The 22,305-nt window shown below is 43.2% G+C and overlaps 1 protein-coding gene across 1 annotated transcript in view; it reads left to right on the top strand.

Moving 5' to 3' along the window:
• The window catches only part of LOC142956686 (receptor-type tyrosine-protein phosphatase F), a 98,123-nt gene that overhangs the window by 24,543 nt on the left and 51,275 nt on the right, over nucleotides 1-22,305 (top strand). The window contains exons 4-10 of the mRNA XM_076098402.1: nucleotides 5,496-5,684; nucleotides 7,409-7,426; nucleotides 9,798-9,908; nucleotides 16,823-17,092; nucleotides 17,997-18,578; nucleotides 19,688-19,821; nucleotides 20,227-20,371. Coding sequence (XP_075954517.1) covers nucleotides 5,496-5,684; nucleotides 7,409-7,426; nucleotides 9,798-9,908; nucleotides 16,823-17,092; nucleotides 17,997-18,578; nucleotides 19,688-19,821; nucleotides 20,227-20,371 — 1,449 coding nt within the window. The remainder of the gene's footprint in view (nucleotides 1-5,495; nucleotides 5,685-7,408; nucleotides 7,427-9,797; nucleotides 9,909-16,822; nucleotides 17,093-17,996; nucleotides 18,579-19,687; nucleotides 19,822-20,226; nucleotides 20,372-22,305) is intronic.

Raw genomic sequence — 22,305 nt, 5'->3', positions numbered from 1 at the left:
GAAGGTCGCGGGGAGCTGGAGCCGGTCTCGGCTGACATTGGGGCCAGAGGTGGGCTACACTCTGGACAGGTTGCCAGTCAATCACAGGGCCGACACATAGACACACCTACAGCGACTCACAGCCCGTAGGCATGTCATGTATTGTGAAGCCCACAAAGGCACGGAGGAACATGCAGGCTCCAGACAGAGAGCATGTCGGCAGGTCTGAACCCAGAAACAGTGCACCACTGTGCAGCTGGTCAGAAATCAAATGCACTTTTGTTTTGTTTTTTTACATTTTCCAAATGAAGTTACTGAATGTTTTGAGCATCATTAGCGATCCAATTATTCATAGAGCTCTTTCAGTTGAACTGTTTGCTCTCCGTTTGCACCTCCTGCTGCCTCTGACACGCCTCACACACTTCTGCGTCTCCGGCAGATGCAAATGTCTGTCTCGACGATGTTCTTGGCTAGAAACCGCCGCAGGCCATGTGCTTTGTTTCTGCACTCTGGCTCGTCTGCGTTTCACTGCCATGTTGACTCAAGACCAGCTGAGACTTATTGTACTATATTTACTTTTCCTCACAGGTTGGGCTAGCAGAAAGGTGAATAAAAAGGGCTTTATCGTGTAAACACAGGAAACACTGAGACTGTAATCTTAGTAGTTTTCCAACAAATATAACCTCTTTCAAACATTTACAGTAGCCATCAGTTAAGAGCTTAATGCTACACATTCCCACACACAGGCAATTGAAAATACCCAAATGGCCGACATAGAAGCCCTTTTTCCTACCTATAAAGACAGTGCACTGATATATGTTTGAAAGGGTAGATTTTAGAGCAGTAATATTTCATGAGGCAAGTGGCTGTGTTGCTGTCACTGTGGTCCTTTGGTTCGCACTATCAAAGGAGACATCGCCTTTAATTGTTGTCATCCATCACTTGGCAAAAGGCACACGTGGAGATCATAAGGCCTTTTATTTTCTTGCTCGAATTGAGATCAGCGCAGACGTATAAGCTGAGGAACTTAAGAAAGGCTCGCCCTATCACCTTCAGTTTTGATGGCGCACGTTGATGCTGAATTAGATTAATTATTGATACAGAATGAGGCACGGTGGTTTGGGCAGCTTGCAAGTATGTGCACAACTCCTGTTCCATGTTGTAGCAGTGTTTTTGCATGACTACTCCTCGCCATATGTTTCATGACTGCATGTTTTCTGAAGGGACTTTAGTCTGGTGTAACTCTCCCTTAAAACATTCATAGCAGCACATGAGAGTGTAAGTAGGAAGGAGACTAGGACATACTGAAAAGGAAATGAGGCAGGAGCAGCACTGTTGTATCCTGTGCCACTGTGTCAGGACTCCCCTGTTAAGGAGGAACTGGGGTGTCTGGAGTGTTTCCCCCCATTGAGATGAGTATGTTTGGGTTGAGGGAAAAACGCTAGCTGATGTTAGTGTGGGATTGAGTTCCAGCAGCCTCCCAGTGGGACGGGAGGACAGGGACGGGTCTCTTTCAGCAGGGCTCTGATTAGACCCATCGCCCTAGCTGCCACGCTCCACTCACACTGGTAATTGGAGCTGGCAGGAGGTTGGCATGCACCCCTCCCCCCTGCCCCCTGTCTTTTCTCCCCCGCTCCCCTCTCTTTACTTTATTTCCTCCCTCCTCTCTCATCTGAATCTTACCTCACCTGCCTGTGGCGGTTACTGCAAGCAGAGGCACACCTCCTTACACAGTAGTTCATGATTACTGTATCATGTTTTCTTAATTTCACTAATTACCGTATTTGTAATTTTCTCTTTACAAATGATATTGCTAATGTTTCCCAATGCCTTTTGTGTATAGGCAAGGCCCCCACTGCTATCCTAATTGAGTATACTCCAGAAAACCACAGAAAACCTTCCCCTCCTGCCCTCCTTCCCACCGTACTGCTATAACCACTGTAAACAAGTTCATCTGCTGAGCTGCTCCATTTGCAGTACGCCTCTGTGCGTGATAAACAGCTGTTGAAGAAACAAAGTTCCTTGTTTTTCACATCATGACGGAACCAGTTCATGCGTACCTGGATTTACATCTGACGCATATCAGCCTCTGGCCTCTCTCATTCCAACAAATCCAACAACTGCATCACAATGAATACTGCTGCTCTAAGACAGATTGGACTACTACAATATATTATATCAGCAGCAGTACAATGATTTGGATAACAGGGTTTTCTTTGGGTTTTTTCATCAATGTATGGGAAACACTGCGTACTTTCCACTTGTTAGGTTTGCATACAAGCAGAATGAATAATGGAGTTGACATTGGAATTTCTAAGCCTCCCTGAAGGCAATATGTTGTCCGCCGTCCGTCTGCACGTACGTGCACACGTCCATCCGTACCGTTTTTAGCTTTACTCCCTGGTATGGCAAGACACTTCTTTCTGTGGGAAATTTTGCAAATCTTGAAGTTGCTGCAGGTATATTTTGGATGAAATAGAACAAATCTTTGGAAGTTCACCTTAAAATATGATATGACAGACTTCTCAATCCTCCTCAGTACTATCCCTGGGGGAACTGCTTGGTGTGATTGACAGGACCAGTGTCATGCCTCATTGAATCGATTGGTTTCCACCATATAGTTACGTTGTACTCGACCTAGAGGGAAGCTTCATCATCTTCTGGCTGAGTGGCGGAGGGATTTCGGGGGGGGCCAACCATGTGTTACATGTACAATAGGAACACACGGACATTTGGAATCAGTGTATTGAAGTCTGTCTACCAGACATCACCATGCTTGATTAAAGATCAACCAACAACCTGAAATCTATTGAGATTTTTAATACGTTACCACACAACTACTCTCAATCGATGCATTTACAAATGTATACATGAGTATATTGAGTGTAGTGAAGTCACAAGGTTACACAGAGCCCATAATGACAACACAGACCGACAGAGTCTTATGGAGCAATGTTCATTTAGCCAGTTAAAAGCTGATGAGTGAAAGTGACTCTCGACTCGGATTGTGGGCGGAAGAGAATTTCTTAGTTTTGGGGCAGTGATAGAGAAGGCCCTGTTCCCATAACACTTAGTCCTGGATCTCGGGTCAGACATTTAAAAGACATTTAATACCTTATGAACACACATCAAGATTTTAAATTCAACTCTGTAGCTAACAGGCAGGCAGCCTCTGTAAGGAGGCAAGGACAATAGCAAATGAGTATTATTTAGTCCATCTTTGTCCACCAAACTGTCCATTTTAAATGTTTGTTTCTTCTAAATAAACCCTCATTTAGAAAATGACTGCAGCTTCAGCTTCATGCTGCGTATCTACAAGTGTACATCCCTCCCCTACCTTTTCCCTTCTCTGTCTCTCTGAAGGCTAGAGAGAGCAAACTACAAAGGAACACCGGGTGCTACTGTTACCGGTATTCATGCAATGACAAATTGTACAGTATTATTTCAATGTGCTGTAGTTGTCTGTTTTGTAGAGGTATCCCGATTTCGGTTGGGATGTCTGAGAACAAATCCTCTATCGTTAGACAGGAAGTAAGCCTCACCACAAAGAGCAGAGGCCATGCCGAGATCTGTCAACTACATCTGAATTTGAGACGATCCAGGCTACAAGCCAAAGACGAGGGTGAAAGCAGGAACAACTGCTCTCCCGGGGATCAGAACAAAGTACAACACCCATGCACCTATTCATGCTCCGGCAATATAAGTTTACATATGGATTTCTGACTCAGACAAGCTAAGTGAAGTGGAAAAATCCTATTCAGTGCCTCCCTTCGGCTCCATCTTAACTTAGACGGCCTTCTTGCTAATGTAATCTTAGAGACAATCAAAACATATGCCCATGTTATTAATGTCTGCTTAAAAGGGTCGACCAATTGCGCCAATAATACTTTGAGTGGAGTAAATGTAGTTCAACGGTGCATTTGGAGAATCACTTCTTGCCACCGCATACAAAGAGGGATTGTACTGCGTATTGTTCTTGTCACAGCTGATGACTGATATGAGACAACCTTGTACCTATTGTCACACAGCTCACAGTGGACAGTGTAAGGTATTTGTTACGTGTCTGAGTCTAGAGTGAACAATAAACTGTTCATGTCTTAATTAATTAGGGAATTTTGCAGAAAATGCTCTCTGTCTCTGTCTCTGTCTCTCTCTCTCTGTCTCTGTCTCTCTCTCTCTCTCTCTCTCTCTCTCTCAGTCGTACATGCACACTTTTGCAATCACAGTCTTACATGGTTGACCAGTCCAGGGCGGTAGTTTGAGATTAAATACCGTGCGCCAAGACGCCTTGTTTTTGTTCTCCTCACCTATCATAACACAAATTCTCTGGAGCACATTGTAATAATTAGTTTATTTTTTAGTGCACCATTCACTTTTACTTTGTGACACGGTAATCCTGTTCTGGACACTATGTCCTCAACTTCCCTATAAAGCCAAATCTCTTGTCTGGTATTCATTTTCATCCCTGCAGACCAACAATCGTTTGCTTAGCGTTAACCTGCTGTTAGATATCTTCTCATGGTGAACCAAAGACGGGAGTAACAATCATTAGCGCTGTTGGAAGGATTCCATTTTAGCACTTTGGCCCCAGGGAGACATCTACATATGAGGGGAAAAGATAAAAGAGATTACAAGTTTAAGAGCAAGCTGATAATAAGACCTCTCGAGGGCCATCGTGTTTCCTCTTTATTAACGCTGTCCAGAGGTTAAATTAGGGTTTATTAGGAGGGCAGGTGGGAAGTGGGTCTGATTCAGGATCTGCAGCACAATTAGGCCATGCCAGTGACAGTTTAATATTTCATCAAAGACACCAAACGTGGATACGTTTTGTAACGTAGCGATATGTCAAGACTCAGCCCAAAAAAGCCCAGGACTTTATATTGTTCTTATTTTGTTAATCCTATGATGCGACGTCGGTATATATTTGAGAACAGCCTTTCACCTTAGAGGAACAAATTGTGCTTTAAGGATTTTACTTTAGGTGTTGTCATGGATATGCTGTTACATTCATTATGATGAGTTGGATTATTCAAATAGGTTTGTTTAGCTTGCTAAGCCTAAGGCGGATCATTTATGCATGGGTGCCCAAAGACAGATTGCAATCCTTCCTCTGTCTAAACCTGAGACTCCCTGTGCCGGGTAATACGCCTGCTATGATAATCAATCAGAGCTATTTCTACTCAACCAAATTTGAAATCCAAATCATACCAGATTTTCAATTCCGCTGTAGTATATTCTGCTCTTGCACGAATTGTGTGTGTGTGTGCATGTGTTCTTTCTGATTACTGTTTGGCCTGTAACACCTGAAATGTATTTGCTCTCTTTCGTTCTCTTCTCTGTCCTTGCCAGCTCAAGAGCTTTGATGCACTCAATGCCTCTCGCAGCAATTGGGAGCTCTATACTCTGTCAGAATCTTTTTGTAAACACGTTTTTCCTCCTGTTGTTTTTTTCCCCACCTAATTTATTGCTCCGTGTGGCTTTGAATATACTAAGAATTTGCTTATGCAAATTTACAGAGAACCAAGTCCCCCATGGCTTCCCCACCATCGATATGGGTCCCCAGCTGAAGGTGGTTGAAAAGACCAGAACTGCCACCATGCTGTGTGCTGCCAGCGGAAACCCGGACCCAGAGATAACATGGTTCAAGGACATGCTTCCTGTGGACATCAGCAGCAGCAACGGACGCATTAAACAGCTTCGTTCAGGTACAATTGGATTTTATGTGATTTCATTTCTTCAAGGTGTTACTCTACATGACATACTGATAATGTAAATGTAGCAAAGTCAAGAGACATGAGGATGTGAAAACACAAAAGGCCTTCGGTGTCATGTAGGACTTCATACATTCTCTTTCATCACAAAGGACAGGAAAGTTTTACTCAAAGTTTGTCACCTTGACTGGTTAGCTGGGTTCTTACTCCTCACAGCTGCAGCCACTTATAAAGTTACACAGAAGTCGGAATAAAGTTCCCGCAATTTTTGACAGTGATGCGTAACCGTCCAAAGTTCAGAAAGAGAATTTTCCCCATATTAAATAATCCTTAATCCCCTTTTAAACATGCAGCTGGGTGACAGTGAGGCCAGCCGATGATGCATTAGCATGGATTCAAACTTTGCAAAAAATAAAATATGTATGAGGCGCTCTTTGTTCACAGTAGCAGTCCACTTGATAAATAAACAGTGCTTGCCTGACCTGGATCAGATGGGAAAGGTGCAAGGTGGAAAGATTAGTGGCCTTTTGAGCAGATTTGTGACTCCTTACTAAATCTGCCTCACTTACAGTGTCAGGCCAGGCTGCAGGTCTGAGGCTCGGAAGATTAAAGATGAGAGCTACTCCAGAAAAAGGGGCCTGGCACTTGAGCTGCCCAGTGGAAGCCGAATAGAGGTCACTGGAGCATGTTCACTTGGACTCTCCATGTTGCAATATTAAAAATGCGGCCCTGCAACAAGAACACCCTAAATTAGATACAGATTTCTCACAAATTAAATAATAACACAACTCGATGATGTTTTTATAACATGGATAAAACTGTGCCTTAAAATATGATTTTTAAATGTATTTATTTATTTCTTCTAGCAACAAACTTTTAATTAGTTGTCTTTCTCACAAATAGAACTAGTGGCTGAGAATATGCTGGTATATAATGCCCTCAGACTAACAATTATTTTCATCCACCACCCTTTTCTTGACATCTGCTGCCGTATCAGGATTTACATTTACTGCACATGACCTGAAATGAGGCCAATTTTGCGATGGTGGAAAAAAAGCACATTAATTTGCTGCCACAGTTTAACAGAAAAGGCAGAGACCCAGTTCCTCCTATTGCATTAGACTTGCTAGATATTTAGTGAGCACAACGACACATTTGGTCCATCTATTCACACCATCCAACTCATGCACTCCGTAGAGATACTAACTTTAATTTAATACCTCTGACCTGAATACTTTCTGCTGTGCATCATTCTATTTTTTGGTGTATGACTTTCATTAATTTTCTCTTGGCCATTTTACTAACTGCTTTCTGCACAAATGCACTCTGTACAAAGAGTAATGGCATCTTAAATTAGAACGCTCAATAAAAGAATTTGCTTGAATTGCATACTATTTTAATATTACAAAAATGTGGCTGTAGCTGTTGTCAGTAAATACAAAAGTAGCAGGATTATATTTCAAACTGTTTGCCTGAAAGAAGGGATCCTTCTCAAAGGTTGTGGTTATTTACAGACAACAAGTACAGTCCACAGTGTATACCTGCTTCATAGCACTAATTAAGTACACAATTGCATTCAAGTGGCTTCTACTCTGTATCCGTTTTTTTTGTTTGTTTATTAACTGTGGCCTGTCAGAAGCCATGTTTTTCTCTCCCACTATAAGTGGATTACTAACTGATCTCTCAACCCTGTTTGCATCAAAATTACTCCCACCTAGGTGGTACACCAATTAGAGGTAAGGATGATAAAGTGTGTTGGAAAATGTCACGTCCACAACCATTCCCTCACATTCACATCAGATCCCTGCATTTCCCTTCAAAACGCCACATCACCAGGTTCATCTGTGGTGTCAGAGACAACCCACCCTCTTCCACCTCCCCTCGTCTCCTCCCAACATGTCCTGTCTGCTGTCTGCTCCCTAACAAACAAATGATCCCCAACCCACATGTCAGGAGAATGGAAATGCAAAAGAAAGTCCAAGGTGTTATCTTGTAAATTGGCTTTTTCAAGAGTCCTCCTAGACTGTTAGAAATGAGCCACATTTATGAACACACACACACACACACACACGCACTTACACAGAAACATCTCTTGGCTTCAGCCTCTCGTCTGGCTTTTCAGCTAAAAAGGGGCGAGGAGTTGCATTTTAAACTAAAGGCCACTGTGGCCACGAGAGGATCTACCTGCCTCCTCTATGCAGCCTCAATGCAAACTGAAATGGCTTCATTTGCATACAGCCTATGCAGCATTACTCCCCAGCATGGGAACAGGAGGCCTGATTGAGATTGTTAAGGTGGAAGCTTCAAACCCCTTTTTATGGTAATCGTGTGCTTTTCCCCTGAGTGAAAGCAGGATTTCCGTTTCGACAACAGTGGCGTAAATGCTGGACGTCTGGGGCAAGCTGAATACATTTGCATTTACCAGCTGTCTGTCTCACTGTCTGTGCGTCCTTGGCTCCTAATACAACCCATATTCAATTAGACGTTTAACTCTTTAGGAATTAAGGCAGCCATGAGGCCGCCTCATGTAGCTTCTGCACTTGTAAACTGTGAAATGAGCTTGCAGAAGATCCACCAGTGTTTGAGTAGTTTGAAATAATGAAGGGGCTTTAGTGCTGCAGCTCTGACAACTGCCATAGCAGTAACCTTCTACATTCCTGTAGTAGTCACACTGTTTCCTCCCACGGGAGAACGGGCAGATTGACAGATTGGTGACACCGGCATTAGTATGCAGGCGCATGTCAGTGCTGAATCAGACAGCGATGAGCTCAGCGTGCAGAGCAAACACCTTGGAGAGATATGTTGTCATGAGATCTGAGGTGATTTAATCACATGTTACTGCCCCGCCCTGTTTCACTTCTCTTTTTCTGGCCTCGTCTCAATTTCGAGTCCCCTTAGGTTGGCGGTGAACCTGTTTGTTGCATTCATCTCATACTGCATGATGTGAAAAACAAAATGTATCCTGACATCATCTTATGCTGAGTATTTTTGTCAGTTTCAAACTGCATGGTGGCTGGCTGCCTTTCATGCTAGTACCATGCTGTTTTGGAGACATGATAAATGTTATCACTCGCTTGTGACATACACATGTACTGCTGAGAGAAGTAGTTTTGTTTTTAAACATGTATGTTTAAAATTGTGGGATGCAGGTAAGTTTTTTTTTGTTTTTTTTTGCTGTTAACAATTACAACTTGTCTCATCTGTCAAGCCATTTGCAAGGACGTGGGTTGTCAAAATGAGCACACAAAGACAGGTCTCCTGGGCTTTCATGCTTTGTTAGATCAACATGTTAGCCTTCTATCTGATGACTACATCTTCTTGGGACTGTGAATACTAATCTGAGCCATCTGGCAAAAGAGCGTTTCCCCTGAGGGCTGCGGTGAGACATGGTGAAATAGTTGGTAGTGAAAGAACACAATTGTGACCTCACAGCTAAATACGTACTCAACAAAGATTGAAGAAAAGTTACTGGCGGTTTCGTAAGTCATCAAGAAAATAATGGCTTAGACGAACAGTTACGTCATCAGTTTACCTTTTACTCTCTCATTTTGGTTAAATCTGGTTACATTTAAATTGTTTTAACCAAATCCTTTGGTTAAAACTGTGTAAAACACAGATTATTGCACAGTTGTTGATATTAAGCAGCAGGTTGATTAGTTCTTCAGATATTACCATTAGATATTGTCCATTCTTCTGCTTTTGCTGTGGTTATTCTGCAGGTTAGCTTAGCCTCGTCTGTTGATATCCCTCCATGACACAAAACACTTTGGCTTATCGAATATGTTCATAAGCAGAAGGCCTAATCAGACTTGGATGGTTGTGACATGTTATTCAGATGTTTAATTGACCCTCAGTCATGGTTTTTTCTCCTTAACACGACGAGGCTAATATTCTGTTAAAACTGCCAAATCAGCTCAACGCTTATGTTGTTGCATTAATTTTCTTGACAAAACTGCGCCCATGTCTGAGGGCATGAACTGAGTGAGACTAGTTGACTACAGGCTCTCTAGCGAGTCACTGTACAGATATCTGCTGTGCTTTCATGCCAAATTACATCTTATATTCCACAACTGTCAAGGCGGCTAAATTTGTTAATCCTCTTCGCAGGAGCCCTGCAAATTGAGAACAGCGATGAGTCGGACCAAGGGAAATATGAATGCGTCGCCATGAACAGCGCTGGGACCCGTTACTCCTCTCCTGCCAATCTCTACGTACGAGGTAAAGTCAAATGTCTCCCTCAATTCTTGAATGAATCTTGTCTTTTCTGTTGTCTCAAGCATTTGCAAACCACAAACGGCCATGAACCCCTTTAAACACTTGTCTGTTTCATTCTAAATGTTCATTCTAAATTCTAAACGTTTCGCTCGCCAGCGACCGTGCTTCTTTATATCTCTTTCTGCGACACAATGCATCCAATGGTAGAGCCACACCGGAGATTTCAGTTCCTGTGCATGATTAGAACTCCTCTCAGGAGAATGTAGGAGTGTGCGAGCGATGACCATCTTTTTCACTCTCCTAGTAGCTTGGTTGCACCTGTCAGGGTGGAACGAATTACTCCTATTCTGTAATTCTAATTGGTGTAATTTTCAGCATATTCTCTCCACCTTCAACCTGAGCAGAGTAAGTGAAAACACCTGTGGGAAACGTCTTTGATCGTCGTGTAATTTCCTCATTTGATGACCACATTTATGCCACTGTTTCTCTATTTTTCTTTTCTTCAACCACTTCTCTAACCATTATCCTTGCCTTTGCCATTTGTCTCATACCGATGAACTAACCTCAACCTCCTGTTTGTCTGCGAATTCGACCAGGTGCAGCTTCTGTGAAAACAGCTGCATTGAAACCATTTCCTCTGCTGGCATTGAAAGCCGTGCAGGACCTCCTTTCTTTTTTATTTTGACTGTATCGAAAGGCTCCATTATTCCCCCCCCGCACAACCCAGAGCTCCTAAAGGCATGGAGGGGTCTGGAGTTTCAGTGTTTGTTTTTGCTGTGGTGTCTCCGTGAGCAGACTAATGCAGGGCGAGGGCAGCATTGTACCCTTCCTGGAAAGAGCTGGTATAGGAGAGAGAGTAGTCTGGGTCAGCCCCTGCAGATAACGCCACCATGTCTGATGTACATGAAACAGAATAGCTGCTCCAGTTGTTAGTGTGGGTGGAGAAGGGAGGGAGGGAGTGAAAGTGTCAGGGTAAGAAAGAGACACACTTCATAATTCGGCTATCACTTCATAATTGTGTTAAAAGCATATACAGTACTGGATCATACAGGCTATTTCATGAGAGTGATTCCATTGTGTCTTTTAATCCATCAAGATAGTATAAGTACATTAGTGTTTCCCTTCTACTCAAGGCAAAAACATTACAAACCACTGTTTGGGAAATGTTAAACTGAATTTAGAGTACTATATGTTTTAATCACTAAAATGTTCTCTAATAATGTTTAAAATCAGTATTTTTTTTTACAAGACGGTATCCAAGAAAAGTGTTTTTTCCAACAGTCAGAACATCCTCCTGGATTACAGGAATCAGATGTAAAGCCATCCTCAAGGACCACAGCGGCATCAAATTTACAGATTAAATAAGCACTGTGGGCTTCAGAAGGTTTAGATCTTAAAGTAAATCCTGACAGGGGGAGGGAGTCAGCCAAACAGCAAAGGCGAGGAAGGGAAGTCTCGTCTATTAATCAGGGCATGTCTGTCACAGGTGCAAACGCAGCTTTTTTTCCCCCACAGAGGTAATTACAGTAGCTGTGTGGCGTGGCGCCAGCAGGGGCCCCAGGCCCAGCTTGTCTGTAACACCACCCAGGTAGCTGTCAACCCGTTGGCCCCGACACTAACTTTTCCGCCAGCCTCACGACACTAGTGGAGAGATAGAAATCAAACCAACCGTAACCTTTTAAAAGTGTACCTGTCTGGAATGGAGAACAAAGGCTCCAGTCATGTTTTCACTTCTTCTTTGTTACTGCTGCTAGAATGAGGAGACGAGACCCGGGGCGGTGCAATCACAGGGCTGCTTGATTGGGTTTAAAACTTGAGGGACTCAAGACAAGTGGCCTTTGACATGCCTCTCTTCCTTTCCTGTTGTTGTATGTTTGTTTCTTTCTTATTTCCAGACACTAGAGGGGAGATTTAGGGACTTACAATACACTTTCAAACATGTAAACATAAGAAGCTTTGGGAGCAAAAATGTAATTCAAAAACTGTTTTTACAGTGCTGATGTGTAGCAGTTCAAATGATACTTTGAATAACGAACAAATTAAGTTATTATTATTATTATTGTTATAAATGAATACAATGTTACAATTCTCAATCCTTTGTGATGTTCAAAATATTGCAATTTGTTACTAATATTAACAGCTTTTCAATTACATTTTTTGAACTTTTAAGGAAATAATAAGACTCTATCGCGTGATTAAACTCAGCGCCTGCTAAGAATTCAATCCTTCCTGGTTAGAAGAGTCATTTGTAGCCTTGAAATGTTCAGTAACGTAATAACCACTATTTGAAGGTGACATAAAAAGATCACCAAGGGAGAAGGATTTGTGGTGTTATTCTCGATCAGCCCCCTCCGACACCCGCCCACACACACACACACACCTGTCAGACTAGCATTAAATGGCTTGTTATGGGTTAGTGTTTCGTGTCTGCGAAAGTGTTTCTGTTTTTTTCCACGCACCGTAGCTACCTGATCCAATTCCTGTCTGCAGGTACACAAACATACTGCCAGCAACACCGTCAACACCTTTGTCTTGACATTTTAGAGCCACCAGAGAACAGTGTCCTCATATTTCTCTGTGGAGGAGGGGGGGGTCTGCTCATGGATGTGTTTTCCTTTCCTGTCTGTGCATCTATTTATGTCCTTCCACTTATCATACATTAAGAGTGTGTGTGTGTGTGTGTGTGTGTGTGTGTATGTGTTCAGGTGTGCACCTTGTTTGCTGTGGGTCACTTTTGGTGACCCTCCTCTAAAGGTGGAAGGCATCAACGTGGGCAGAATCACAAGCGTCCTGTGATTGTGCATGAGCGCTCGTTTGTCAAGTGTTTATCCCTCAATGGCGGAGGGATGTCAGCTTCTGTCTGCCGGCACTCCTTCATATATCCATGTGAAACGTCAATATGTCACAGAGGATAAAGTGCTGCAGTCTGGCTTTTCTCGAACCAAAATATCTTCATACTGTTCAGTGTGTGTGTGTGTGTGTGTGTGTGTCACGGAGGGTAACTTACAAAACGATCAATTCAGGTCAATTTTATGAAGAAACAGAGTGGGGACAGGAGCACATCTATTTGCTTTCAGTCTATCCTTAATGATAAGAAATGAAATAGATTTGACTGCACAATAATGTCACAGTGTGTCAAACCAAAGTCATATTTCTTTATATGTTTTAAACCTAATCTGTTTGATTTTGATTTAAAATGATAGATGTGTCAATGCAGTTTAATAATTGCAAGACCAAATGACGAAGATACTAAATCATTTGTCAGAGTGAGTTTCCCTCCGTGTTACTGTACGTATGCATTATATCTGTACCGTGTCACTAACCTCCACTGTGTCTGCGGAAACACTGTTCTGTTTCACTGTGTTGTCTTCCTCTCCACTTTGTGTCTTCTCATTCCATCGCTCACCTCTCATCAAATCACTTCATCCACAAACAGATCAGCGTGAAGGTTGGTCATTTTCACTTTTAATCCCCTCCCTTCAATTTGATACAGATTGTCAGTGAGATAAACCATCCTTTTTAGACCCTCTGATGAAGACACAGATATCCCTTCCCTGAAAAACCCACATTTTAATTTTAGCTCTCCCTGATCCATCCGATGTAAATGTGTTGTTTTGTCTATTCTTGACTGCATGAATCCCTGAATAGTTCTTGCATGACTTCCAGCGCCACTCCCCCAAACCGTGTTTCGATTCGCCTTGCCAAGACACACAAGGAGTCCCCGTGATGTTTGCTTAAGCCATTATTAGACCTCTGTTTTTGTAATGTAGCGGGCATTCTTCCCAACTGCACCCAAACTACAACTCCTTTCACCTTCAGACTTTCCATCCATCAGAGGTGTGTGATGGATTACTCCGGTATTCAGGTGGCAACCGGATTTGTCAGGTATTTAGGCAGCAACAGCCCTCCTCTCCAACTGAGGGACATGGGTATCACATCTGACAAAGCCATTCTCAGGGGATTATGTCTATTTCACAGCCATGGGCATCCTCTACTCAGAATCTAAAGGATGTGATAGGAGGCCCATGTTAGCCTAATGAGAAGACGCACATCCAGCTCGTCTTCATGTGATGTTTCATTAGGAGGCCCTGCAGCAAACGAGTTATTCATACGTTTATTATGTTGTCCACACATTTATTGACTGAACCTCTGTTTTAGAGTTAATGGATGATGCCAATGACATTGTCCAAGAGAGAGGAGTTAATGTTTTGGAAATGATCTCTTCACTTGTACCATCTGCAAAAACACTGCTGCTCAAAGAGCTGACTTATAGAATATTTAAGAATGAGCTGGCAGTGTGCTGACAGGGGGGGATGATCAGCCATTATGGCAGCAGCATAGCCCAGTGCTGCTGCCAGGAAGCCTGGGAGCCCGCTGACTCTGTGCCAGTTTGCTCAGATATTGATTGACTGGACAGGTTCTGCTATCCTTGGGCACTTTGTCAAGGCAGTTAAATTTATAGGTATCCAGCAAGCAGGCATGCAGAGTGGAGACGGGGCTTATTTTGTGGTTTTGATAGAGTCCCGGAGCCCGTCTCTCCACACCGCTCTCAACAGGAGAGAGGCTTCAGGGGAATCGATAACAATTACCTGCCCTCTAGTCATTTTGTTCCACAGCACCTCTCCAAACTTAACCGCACGCCATGAATTATTCACAACATTAAGTGTTCAATATACACAGGCCCCATTGACTGACTGCTCTCAGCACTGTTTAGTGTATGGAATCATGAAAGAATAACAGATACTTTGAGCGTAATGGTCTTACATTAGGACTGCTCCTCTCAGGTTTCTCCTTTTATACACACATCTTGTGAAAATTAGCAGCACTTGGAGAATGTTACAGTTGCGTGAGAAGACACAGTTGGTTACCAACATGAGTGGAATACTAACACTTGTTTTCCCTCTAAATACTCCAAGTTAAGTCTGTTGTGCATTAGTCATACTGGACCTCAGATGTTCAGACAAAATATATGAGAACATTGGACCAAGTCCTTCCTTCATCTTCCTCTCCCAGCGTACTCGGGCTTGTGATCCCGTCCTGTATCTCTCCTCAGCTCCCGTGCATGCGTTGCTTGAGAATGTCGTCCCTGTCCTGTTCCCAGGCCGGTAACACCACTAAGCCTGTCCCGTGTTTTCATGTAAAAATCAGCCTTATGCTCGTGAACCTCAGAAAAGCAGATGTCACGGCTGATGTAAATCTTTCTGGACTGTTATGTGTGTCACTTTCTTCCTGCATGAAACCTTCCTTTCTAATGTAGACACCCACTAAAGCTGTGCCCTCTTGTGCATTGAGTCATTTTGTAAACTTTAATATTATTATTAATATGAAACGGTCATCATTACTCTGTCTTAGACCGTTGCTGACCTCTTAACTGTTCCCAGTGTTGAATTGATTTTTTTTTGTTTGCCACACACCCTCTGAAAAGGTTAGCTCATAGAAAACAAACTGCAATCTTTTGATTTATCTGGTTATTGGTACGAAACAAACAAAACAAAAGAAGAAGGGATATTATTATTTTTATGAGATATTGAGCCAAGTAGTTTAAGCCCACATGACTGTATTGATTAAAAAAAAAAAAAAAAATAGCAGCAGGTCTATATATACGGCACCTCAATTATTTTTGGGAATATTCCAAAGAATGCAAACCAGGTCCCCCTTGTTATGGTCCAGTCCAGAGATCCAGCGTTCTCCTGACTAGAATCTCAAAAAGTGATTTTGTGTTTTTTCCATTTCACCATATAATGAGGAGAATAACAAGCACAGCTATAACAACGTTCTGGTTCAAATTAGATTGGGAGGGGGGGGGGGGGGGGGGCAATGGGAAAGTGGAGGGAGGCTCACATTTGAAAATCCATTTTCATGGAGACCGGTGCAAAAGAGCAATTACAGTCAAGGGTTTTTTTTTTTTTTTTCAGTGAGACACAGTTGTAGTCCATTAGGGGAAACAGGCAGTATGAATTCAGCAGGGACGGTTTCGTGCTGTAGTGTTTTGAATACATGCGACCAGCAGTCGTGGGATCGCAATAATGGGTCCTCACTACGGAGCTACAGGTTTGGCTCGGCTTCACTTTCTCCATAACCAAGGTTGAAGAAGTCAGAGCTCCTCCTTCCTACATTCAGCACTTACTATGAAAATGTTTGTCATCTCATAAGTTGAACAGGTCTGACACTGATGGATGTTTACACAACACTCTGAAGTTAAGTTTGCGGATAAGTTTGTTATGGTTGCCAAAAGTTACCAGAAAAAAGATCTGAAGGGTGTTAATAAGGCGGGAATTTCTTGTGTATCTTTATTTAGACAGAAAACAAGTCATATGTAAATGCTGGCTGCCTGGCTGTATTCCGGGCCAGCTTTTCAGTATTGCATGGAGCTGCTGCATCGGTGTTTGCCTTGTCCCTGGCGACTTCAACGGGCCCTTCTAGTCTCCATGGGAACCCTTTTTAATGTCAGCCTATCTGCATATCAGAACTGCACAAAGAGAGGGAGAAAGACGGGCTGAGCAGAAGGAGCCAGAGAGAGGAGAGGGAGCGGGAGGAGAAATCAAACAATGCCATCTCCACGGGGTCTCTCAATGATGCAACTCTCGCTACCATTTGACACCCTGACAAAAGAGGGACAGACATAGTCTCAGGGCTATTTTTTGATTATATCCCCTTTTGTAGGCTAGAGGATAAAACGCCCCCTGAAAGTTTTACGATGAATTTCCAGAGCCATTTTGTAACAGACCTATTATTCCCATTGTGCTTGCCTGCACATTTGGACAAAAGCGTTCAGCCCTCCATTCGATTTTGCTTTCCTGGGTTAGCTTTTAGCCTTGTCATGGGGCAAGACCATTCATGAAATATCATAAAACCTTCATATTCATCTGACATTATCCTACCTATTCACCATTTTCTGCCTCTCTTCCTCCCTTCAGTGCGCAGAGTCCCACCCAGATTCTCAATTCCACCCACCAATCAAGAGGTGATGCCAGGCGGCAGCGTCAACCTGACGTGCGTGGCAGTGGGCTCGCCGATGCCCTACGTTAAGTGGACGATGGGTCAGCTGGAGCTGACGAAGGAGGAAGAGATGCCTTTGGGACGCAACGTGCTGGAGGTCACCAACATCCGTGAGTCGGGCAACTACACCTGTGTGGCCATCTCCTCTCTGGGCATGATCGAAGCCACTGCTCAAGTCACTGTCAAAGGTAAGGGTTCAGACTCTGCTGCTGTATTCATGTGGGATGTTGTTGCTGTGACTAACTGTGTTGCTTTTGCTGTTCATTTGAGTCACCCACTGATCTGATGATGAAATATTATAAAAGAAGAAAAAAACTGCTTTCAAAGGGCCTCTGAAACTTTTGCACATAATCATCGCTGCCCTTGTGCCGCCGTTGGCCAGTGTTTTGTTGATACTTTGAGTTTAAAATGAAAGTCTTTTGCTGTTTGAAGTCTTTATGTCAATGACCGTTAATGTCAGGGCTGGCTTTGTGTTTCTTTCTTTGTGTTTGTTGAATCCTTTTTTTCTGTATCTAAGTGTGAATGTGGCTTCACCCACCTGTGTGTATGTAAACTATGCAAGTGTGTTGTCTACCTGTCGCAGCCTCTCTTCTAATTTGTCGTCTGTATTGATCCCAATCTCCACTCAACTGATCGATACGCAGTGATTTAGAAGGACCACAGCAACACAAACCCCCGTCTTCAAGGAAGCCATTATGAAGACTCTCTGTTTTGTTTGTATTGGTTATACAGTCACAACGGGAACCACTCTTGCAATTTTCTTGAATTGTCAGTCGTGACCAGGCCGGTTATAAAACACAAAATTGGGATTTCGGTCTAGCTTTTCTATTCATTTGGGAATAATGGCTGCTGACAGCACTAGAAGGATTAGCTTATGAAACAATCATTTCAGTGCTACGAGTTACAGAACAGAGAATTACATGATCAGCCGTGCCTTTTTTTTCCATGAGAGCTGATTTTAGCTGTATTGTGCCTACATTTTGAGAATCATGGTATCAAATGCGTCAGACATCCAATTTCTCTCAAATTAGCCACACATACTGAAAGTCCATTCTTGATATCGAAGCTAATACCCCGCTTCTCTCTCCTCAGCCTTGCCAAAGCCCCCCACCTCCCTCATTGTGACCGAGACCACAGCTACCAGTGTGACTCTCACCTGGGACTCTGGAAACCCAGAACCCGTCTCCTACTACATGATCCAGTACAGAGCCAAGACCTCAGACAATGGCTTCCAGGAAGTGGAAGGTGTGGCCACGACCCGATACAGCATTGGTGGACTTAGCCCCTACTCCGAGTATGAGTTTCGCGTCATGGCTGTCAACAACATTGGCCGTGGGCCGCACAGCGACCCTGTGGAGACGCGCACCGGTGAACAGGCCCCCTCCTCGCCACCTCTGCACGTCCAAGCGCGCATGCTGAGTGCCAGCACAATGCTGGTACAGTGGGAACCGCCCGAGGAACCCAACGGGCAAATCAGGGGCTACCGGGTCTACTACAGCTCAGACCTGACGGCTCCGCTCAGCGCTTGGCAGAAACACAACACCGATGACAGCAGTCTGACTACCATCTCAGGCCTGACCCCTGATATCACCTACAGCCTCAGGGTGCTGGGCTTCACCTCGGTAGGTGACGGGCCACCTTCTGACATCCTGCAAGTGAAAACCCAGCAGGGAGGTGAGCAGCAAACTACTGTGATTTTCTCTGTGTGTTAATTAATGTGTATATGTTCATGTAAAATGTTCCATTTTGCTTGTGCTGGTTGTGTAACCACCACCAATTATGCTGACATATAATACGAGACAAAGGTAGCAGCTTAAGTTAGGTACGTATAGTCAGCCTACGTATTTTATTTGACTTTACATTCTGATTTCTGGCTAAAGACAGACAATCAGAAACTCAAGGAAGAATACTTTTGGACAAACTGTTAAATGTAGGACCCCCATCCCCCTTTTTATGGCCACTATCTTCTATCTTAATTCTTATTCCATAAAAAGAAAAGAACGATACCAAAGAGTTTTATTGATGAGAGTGGTTAGCGTTTCGCTCCAGTGACATTGGACCCCTGGGCAGAAGTCTATAAAACCACAAAGACCATGCAGGCCTCCAGCAACTACTGAAAGAAAAGAGACTTTGAAAAGACACTCTGAATTGACCACGGTCTGTTAAAAGCTTCCACAACAACTTCACCCCAGCTGAGAGGGGGTTGAGAAGATGATAAGCGTCTCCCCTAAAATTTGAATTAATATTGAATTGCTTCACAATCATCCCTGGTGCTTCTTAAGCTCTCAGCTGTTGAACGGTGCATTGGTCAACATCAAGGCGATCATACACTGATTCTACCTGCTCTAGACGTTGTATTCAGTGTCCCCAGTTATTCATTATCGATTCATTATTAATTCATTTATATGAATTAGTTGTGTAGTTAGTAGTTCAATACACATTTTATTTATAAAGAACGTGATCATGTTGTTTGTGTGTGTATGAAATATTAAAGTCAAAGTCAAGAACTCCGTAGCAACCTTCATAACTGAGACAACATTGAATTAATTAAATTTTTTTTCCAAAATTGATTAATTACATTAAAGCAATAATGCTACATGTGTGTACTTACAGCTCGTGTGAAAGGGCTCATAAGGCTCTTGCCATGCAGACGCCGTCCCATACACTCATTGTTGTGGAGGAGGTTATTGCTGCTGACACTGTGGAGAACATTAAGCTTCAGTAATGTGCCTTTTTTCTTCTTTAATTCTTCAACCTCTGTCCTCTCACCCCTGTGTACCCAGTCCCTGCCCAGCCGTCCAGCTTTGAGGCGGAAGCCGAGCTGGACAGCCGCATAATGCTAATGTGGCTGTGGCCCGTACAGGACCTCATCACTAAGTATGAGCTGCAGTACTGGGAGGCCAGCTCGGAGAACAAGGTTAGAACAACAGCGTGAAGTTATAACTATTGTATGACCCAGTTTTCTCTTTATGATGTAATTTCTCTGAATGGGAAGCCTTGGCTGAAGCAATGTTATTGTAGTAATGCAACTCCTCAGTGATGAAAAGATTCACTATAGTAACAGACAGCAAAGTTGTTCTGCTCTGTCTCTGTGTGTTGCGGCCCTTTGTTTACATCTGCTGGACTACTGCTCCGGTTGTAAAGAACAAGTTGCTCTCACATTTGGCTGCATTCTCTACTTTGTAGGCATGAAGGAAGGAGAGACAACAGTCGAGGCTTTAACGATACAACTACCCCAGTGGCTCAACACAGGAAAAGACTTATGTAACTGTGTTTGACTTTAATTGAGTGGCATCTTTCTGTTTAATGTGAAACCCTCCAGATACATGTGACCTTCAACCCAGCCGGTTCCTATGCTGTGGAGGGTCTAAAGCCTGACACCTTGTACCGCTTCTCCCTGGCAGCCCGCTCTGAGATGGGTTTAGGCGTCTATACTCAGCCCATGGAGGCTCGCACCGCCCAGTCCAGTAAGTCTATGATTTCTCTCTGTTGTCTGACCTCCTTGTTGTCCACTAACCAGCGGTTTTGTAAACAGTCACCGACAGCCGGCTGAAGCAGGTTTAGGTTCAGGCAGGAGAAAGTTGAGTTCCATCGAGCTAAAGTCAGGCTGCATTGGCAACTTCAATGTCAAGTCAATTTCCGCATAAAATGCTGACCGTGCAGCCAAACCCGGTCAGCCTCGCGCTTCCACCACCTCCCCTCTGTCACCAACACTAACCCTACTGTCCATCTATCTGAGGGCAGGCCCTGAGTTCAGTGTCAAAGGTACGTTATATGTGTCTTGTTCCCACATTTGTGAGCTGTGCTGTGATTTTTTTTCATTATGTGCTTTTACAGTGCCAGCACGCAAAATGTCACTCTCTGCCAGCTGATTTCTGCTGCGGTGGCACCATGCTTGTACCACCTCACCCAGGAGGCTTACATTCAATACAAGTTTGCCTTGCCTTTGCCCTGCACAGAACACAGAGCACACAAATCCTACAACAGACATGTTTAGTTTTAGTCTGCCATCAAGTTACTCATGGAATTAACGTTAATTAGTAACAGCTGATTCACACACTCACAGCCTTGCTACGCTATCTGGCTGTGGGGGACAAATCACAGTGGAGAATAGTAAAGGAAGTTCAGATTTTGACTTCATTTTAGTTCTCACGGATGTGTAATGTTTCCCCCAGCAATAGTCTAGAACTAGAGACGAGACTTCAGCAGACTGGTCAGAAGGTATTGATATCTCTTTGTGAAATCTTTCCCTATTAGGACAGACAAACTCATTGAAGAGCTCACCCCTCCGACAACCACAGAGTTACATAACTGTCAATTGAGATCACGAGTGGTGATGAGTCTGTGTCCTTGGGCCTCTTGACAGCAGGAGTCACAAGGACACATCATTGGGAGAACAGAATTTGGATTTCATGCGGCAGGAGGATGGTGTGCATGAAATAAGCAGCAGCCTTGAGAGGGTTCTGAGGCAAATGGCAGAGGGAAAGTGTGACATTTTCTAGTGCTGCATTTAAATGTGTCATTTTTTTTAAGATTCAGAGCAATGAACATAGCTCAGCTGTTTATACATAATGAAACACTTCAACTCTGCTACTCAGCTAAGGACTTGACAGTTGCAAGATGCTTTACCTACAACCGAACGGGAAATGATCTCATTTACAGTGGTTAAACACTGCAGCAGTAAAAACATTTTATATTCAGCTTCATCATTTTGAGGAAGGAGAGGTAGAGATATTTTATTGTGTTCATCTATAATTCAATCTCTATTTAAAGCCCAACTCTTTGTCTTGCTTTGAAATCGTCCAATTTGACTTTAATCCAGCATATTTTTCATCAGGACCTCATTATCACAATTTGTTCTGCAAATCAGCAGCCTTACTTTGACTCAGTCTGTCACCTTGTTTTGTAATACACACGGTGCTGTTAGGTCTCTGTAGCTTCCTGCCCACTCGCTTGTGGATCAGGGACCACCTGAGGAGACTTCTCTTCTGTTAAGCTTCAATGTTTTGGAAAGGTGGAGTTTCATGGTCTGGCATTGGTCTATTGGATTCATATTTGAGGGAACTGTTCATTGCTCTGCTTATCATGGGCATGATTTGTAAGAACACCTTGTTTTTTTTCCTTGGTTCGTTTTTTTTTCTTTTGAATAGTTTTTTGTTGTTGTAGAGTTGAACAAGTCTGTGATTGAGTTAGATGCACGAAACGTATGAATGCTATTGTGTTTGATTTAATTGTTCTTGTTCCCTGTTTTAAAATAGTTTATTGGTTTTCTGTTTTTACCTCTGGACTTGAGAGCTTACATATATTTTGTACTGTGGCTGTTGTAAATAATCTTATTTATTGCAGTAATCTTATTATTCCAGAGCAACTCTTAACTCTAACTCTGTTATTTCTGCTTCTA

This window comes from Anarhichas minor, unplaced genomic scaffold (genome assembly GCF_050575085.1).
Source record: "Anarhichas minor isolate MPS153535 unplaced genomic scaffold, ASM5057508v1 ptg000024l, whole genome shotgun sequence".
NCBI lineage: Eukaryota > Metazoa > Chordata > Actinopteri > Perciformes > Anarhichadidae > Anarhichas > Anarhichas minor.
This window is presented reverse-complemented; position numbering and strand designations above follow the sequence as displayed.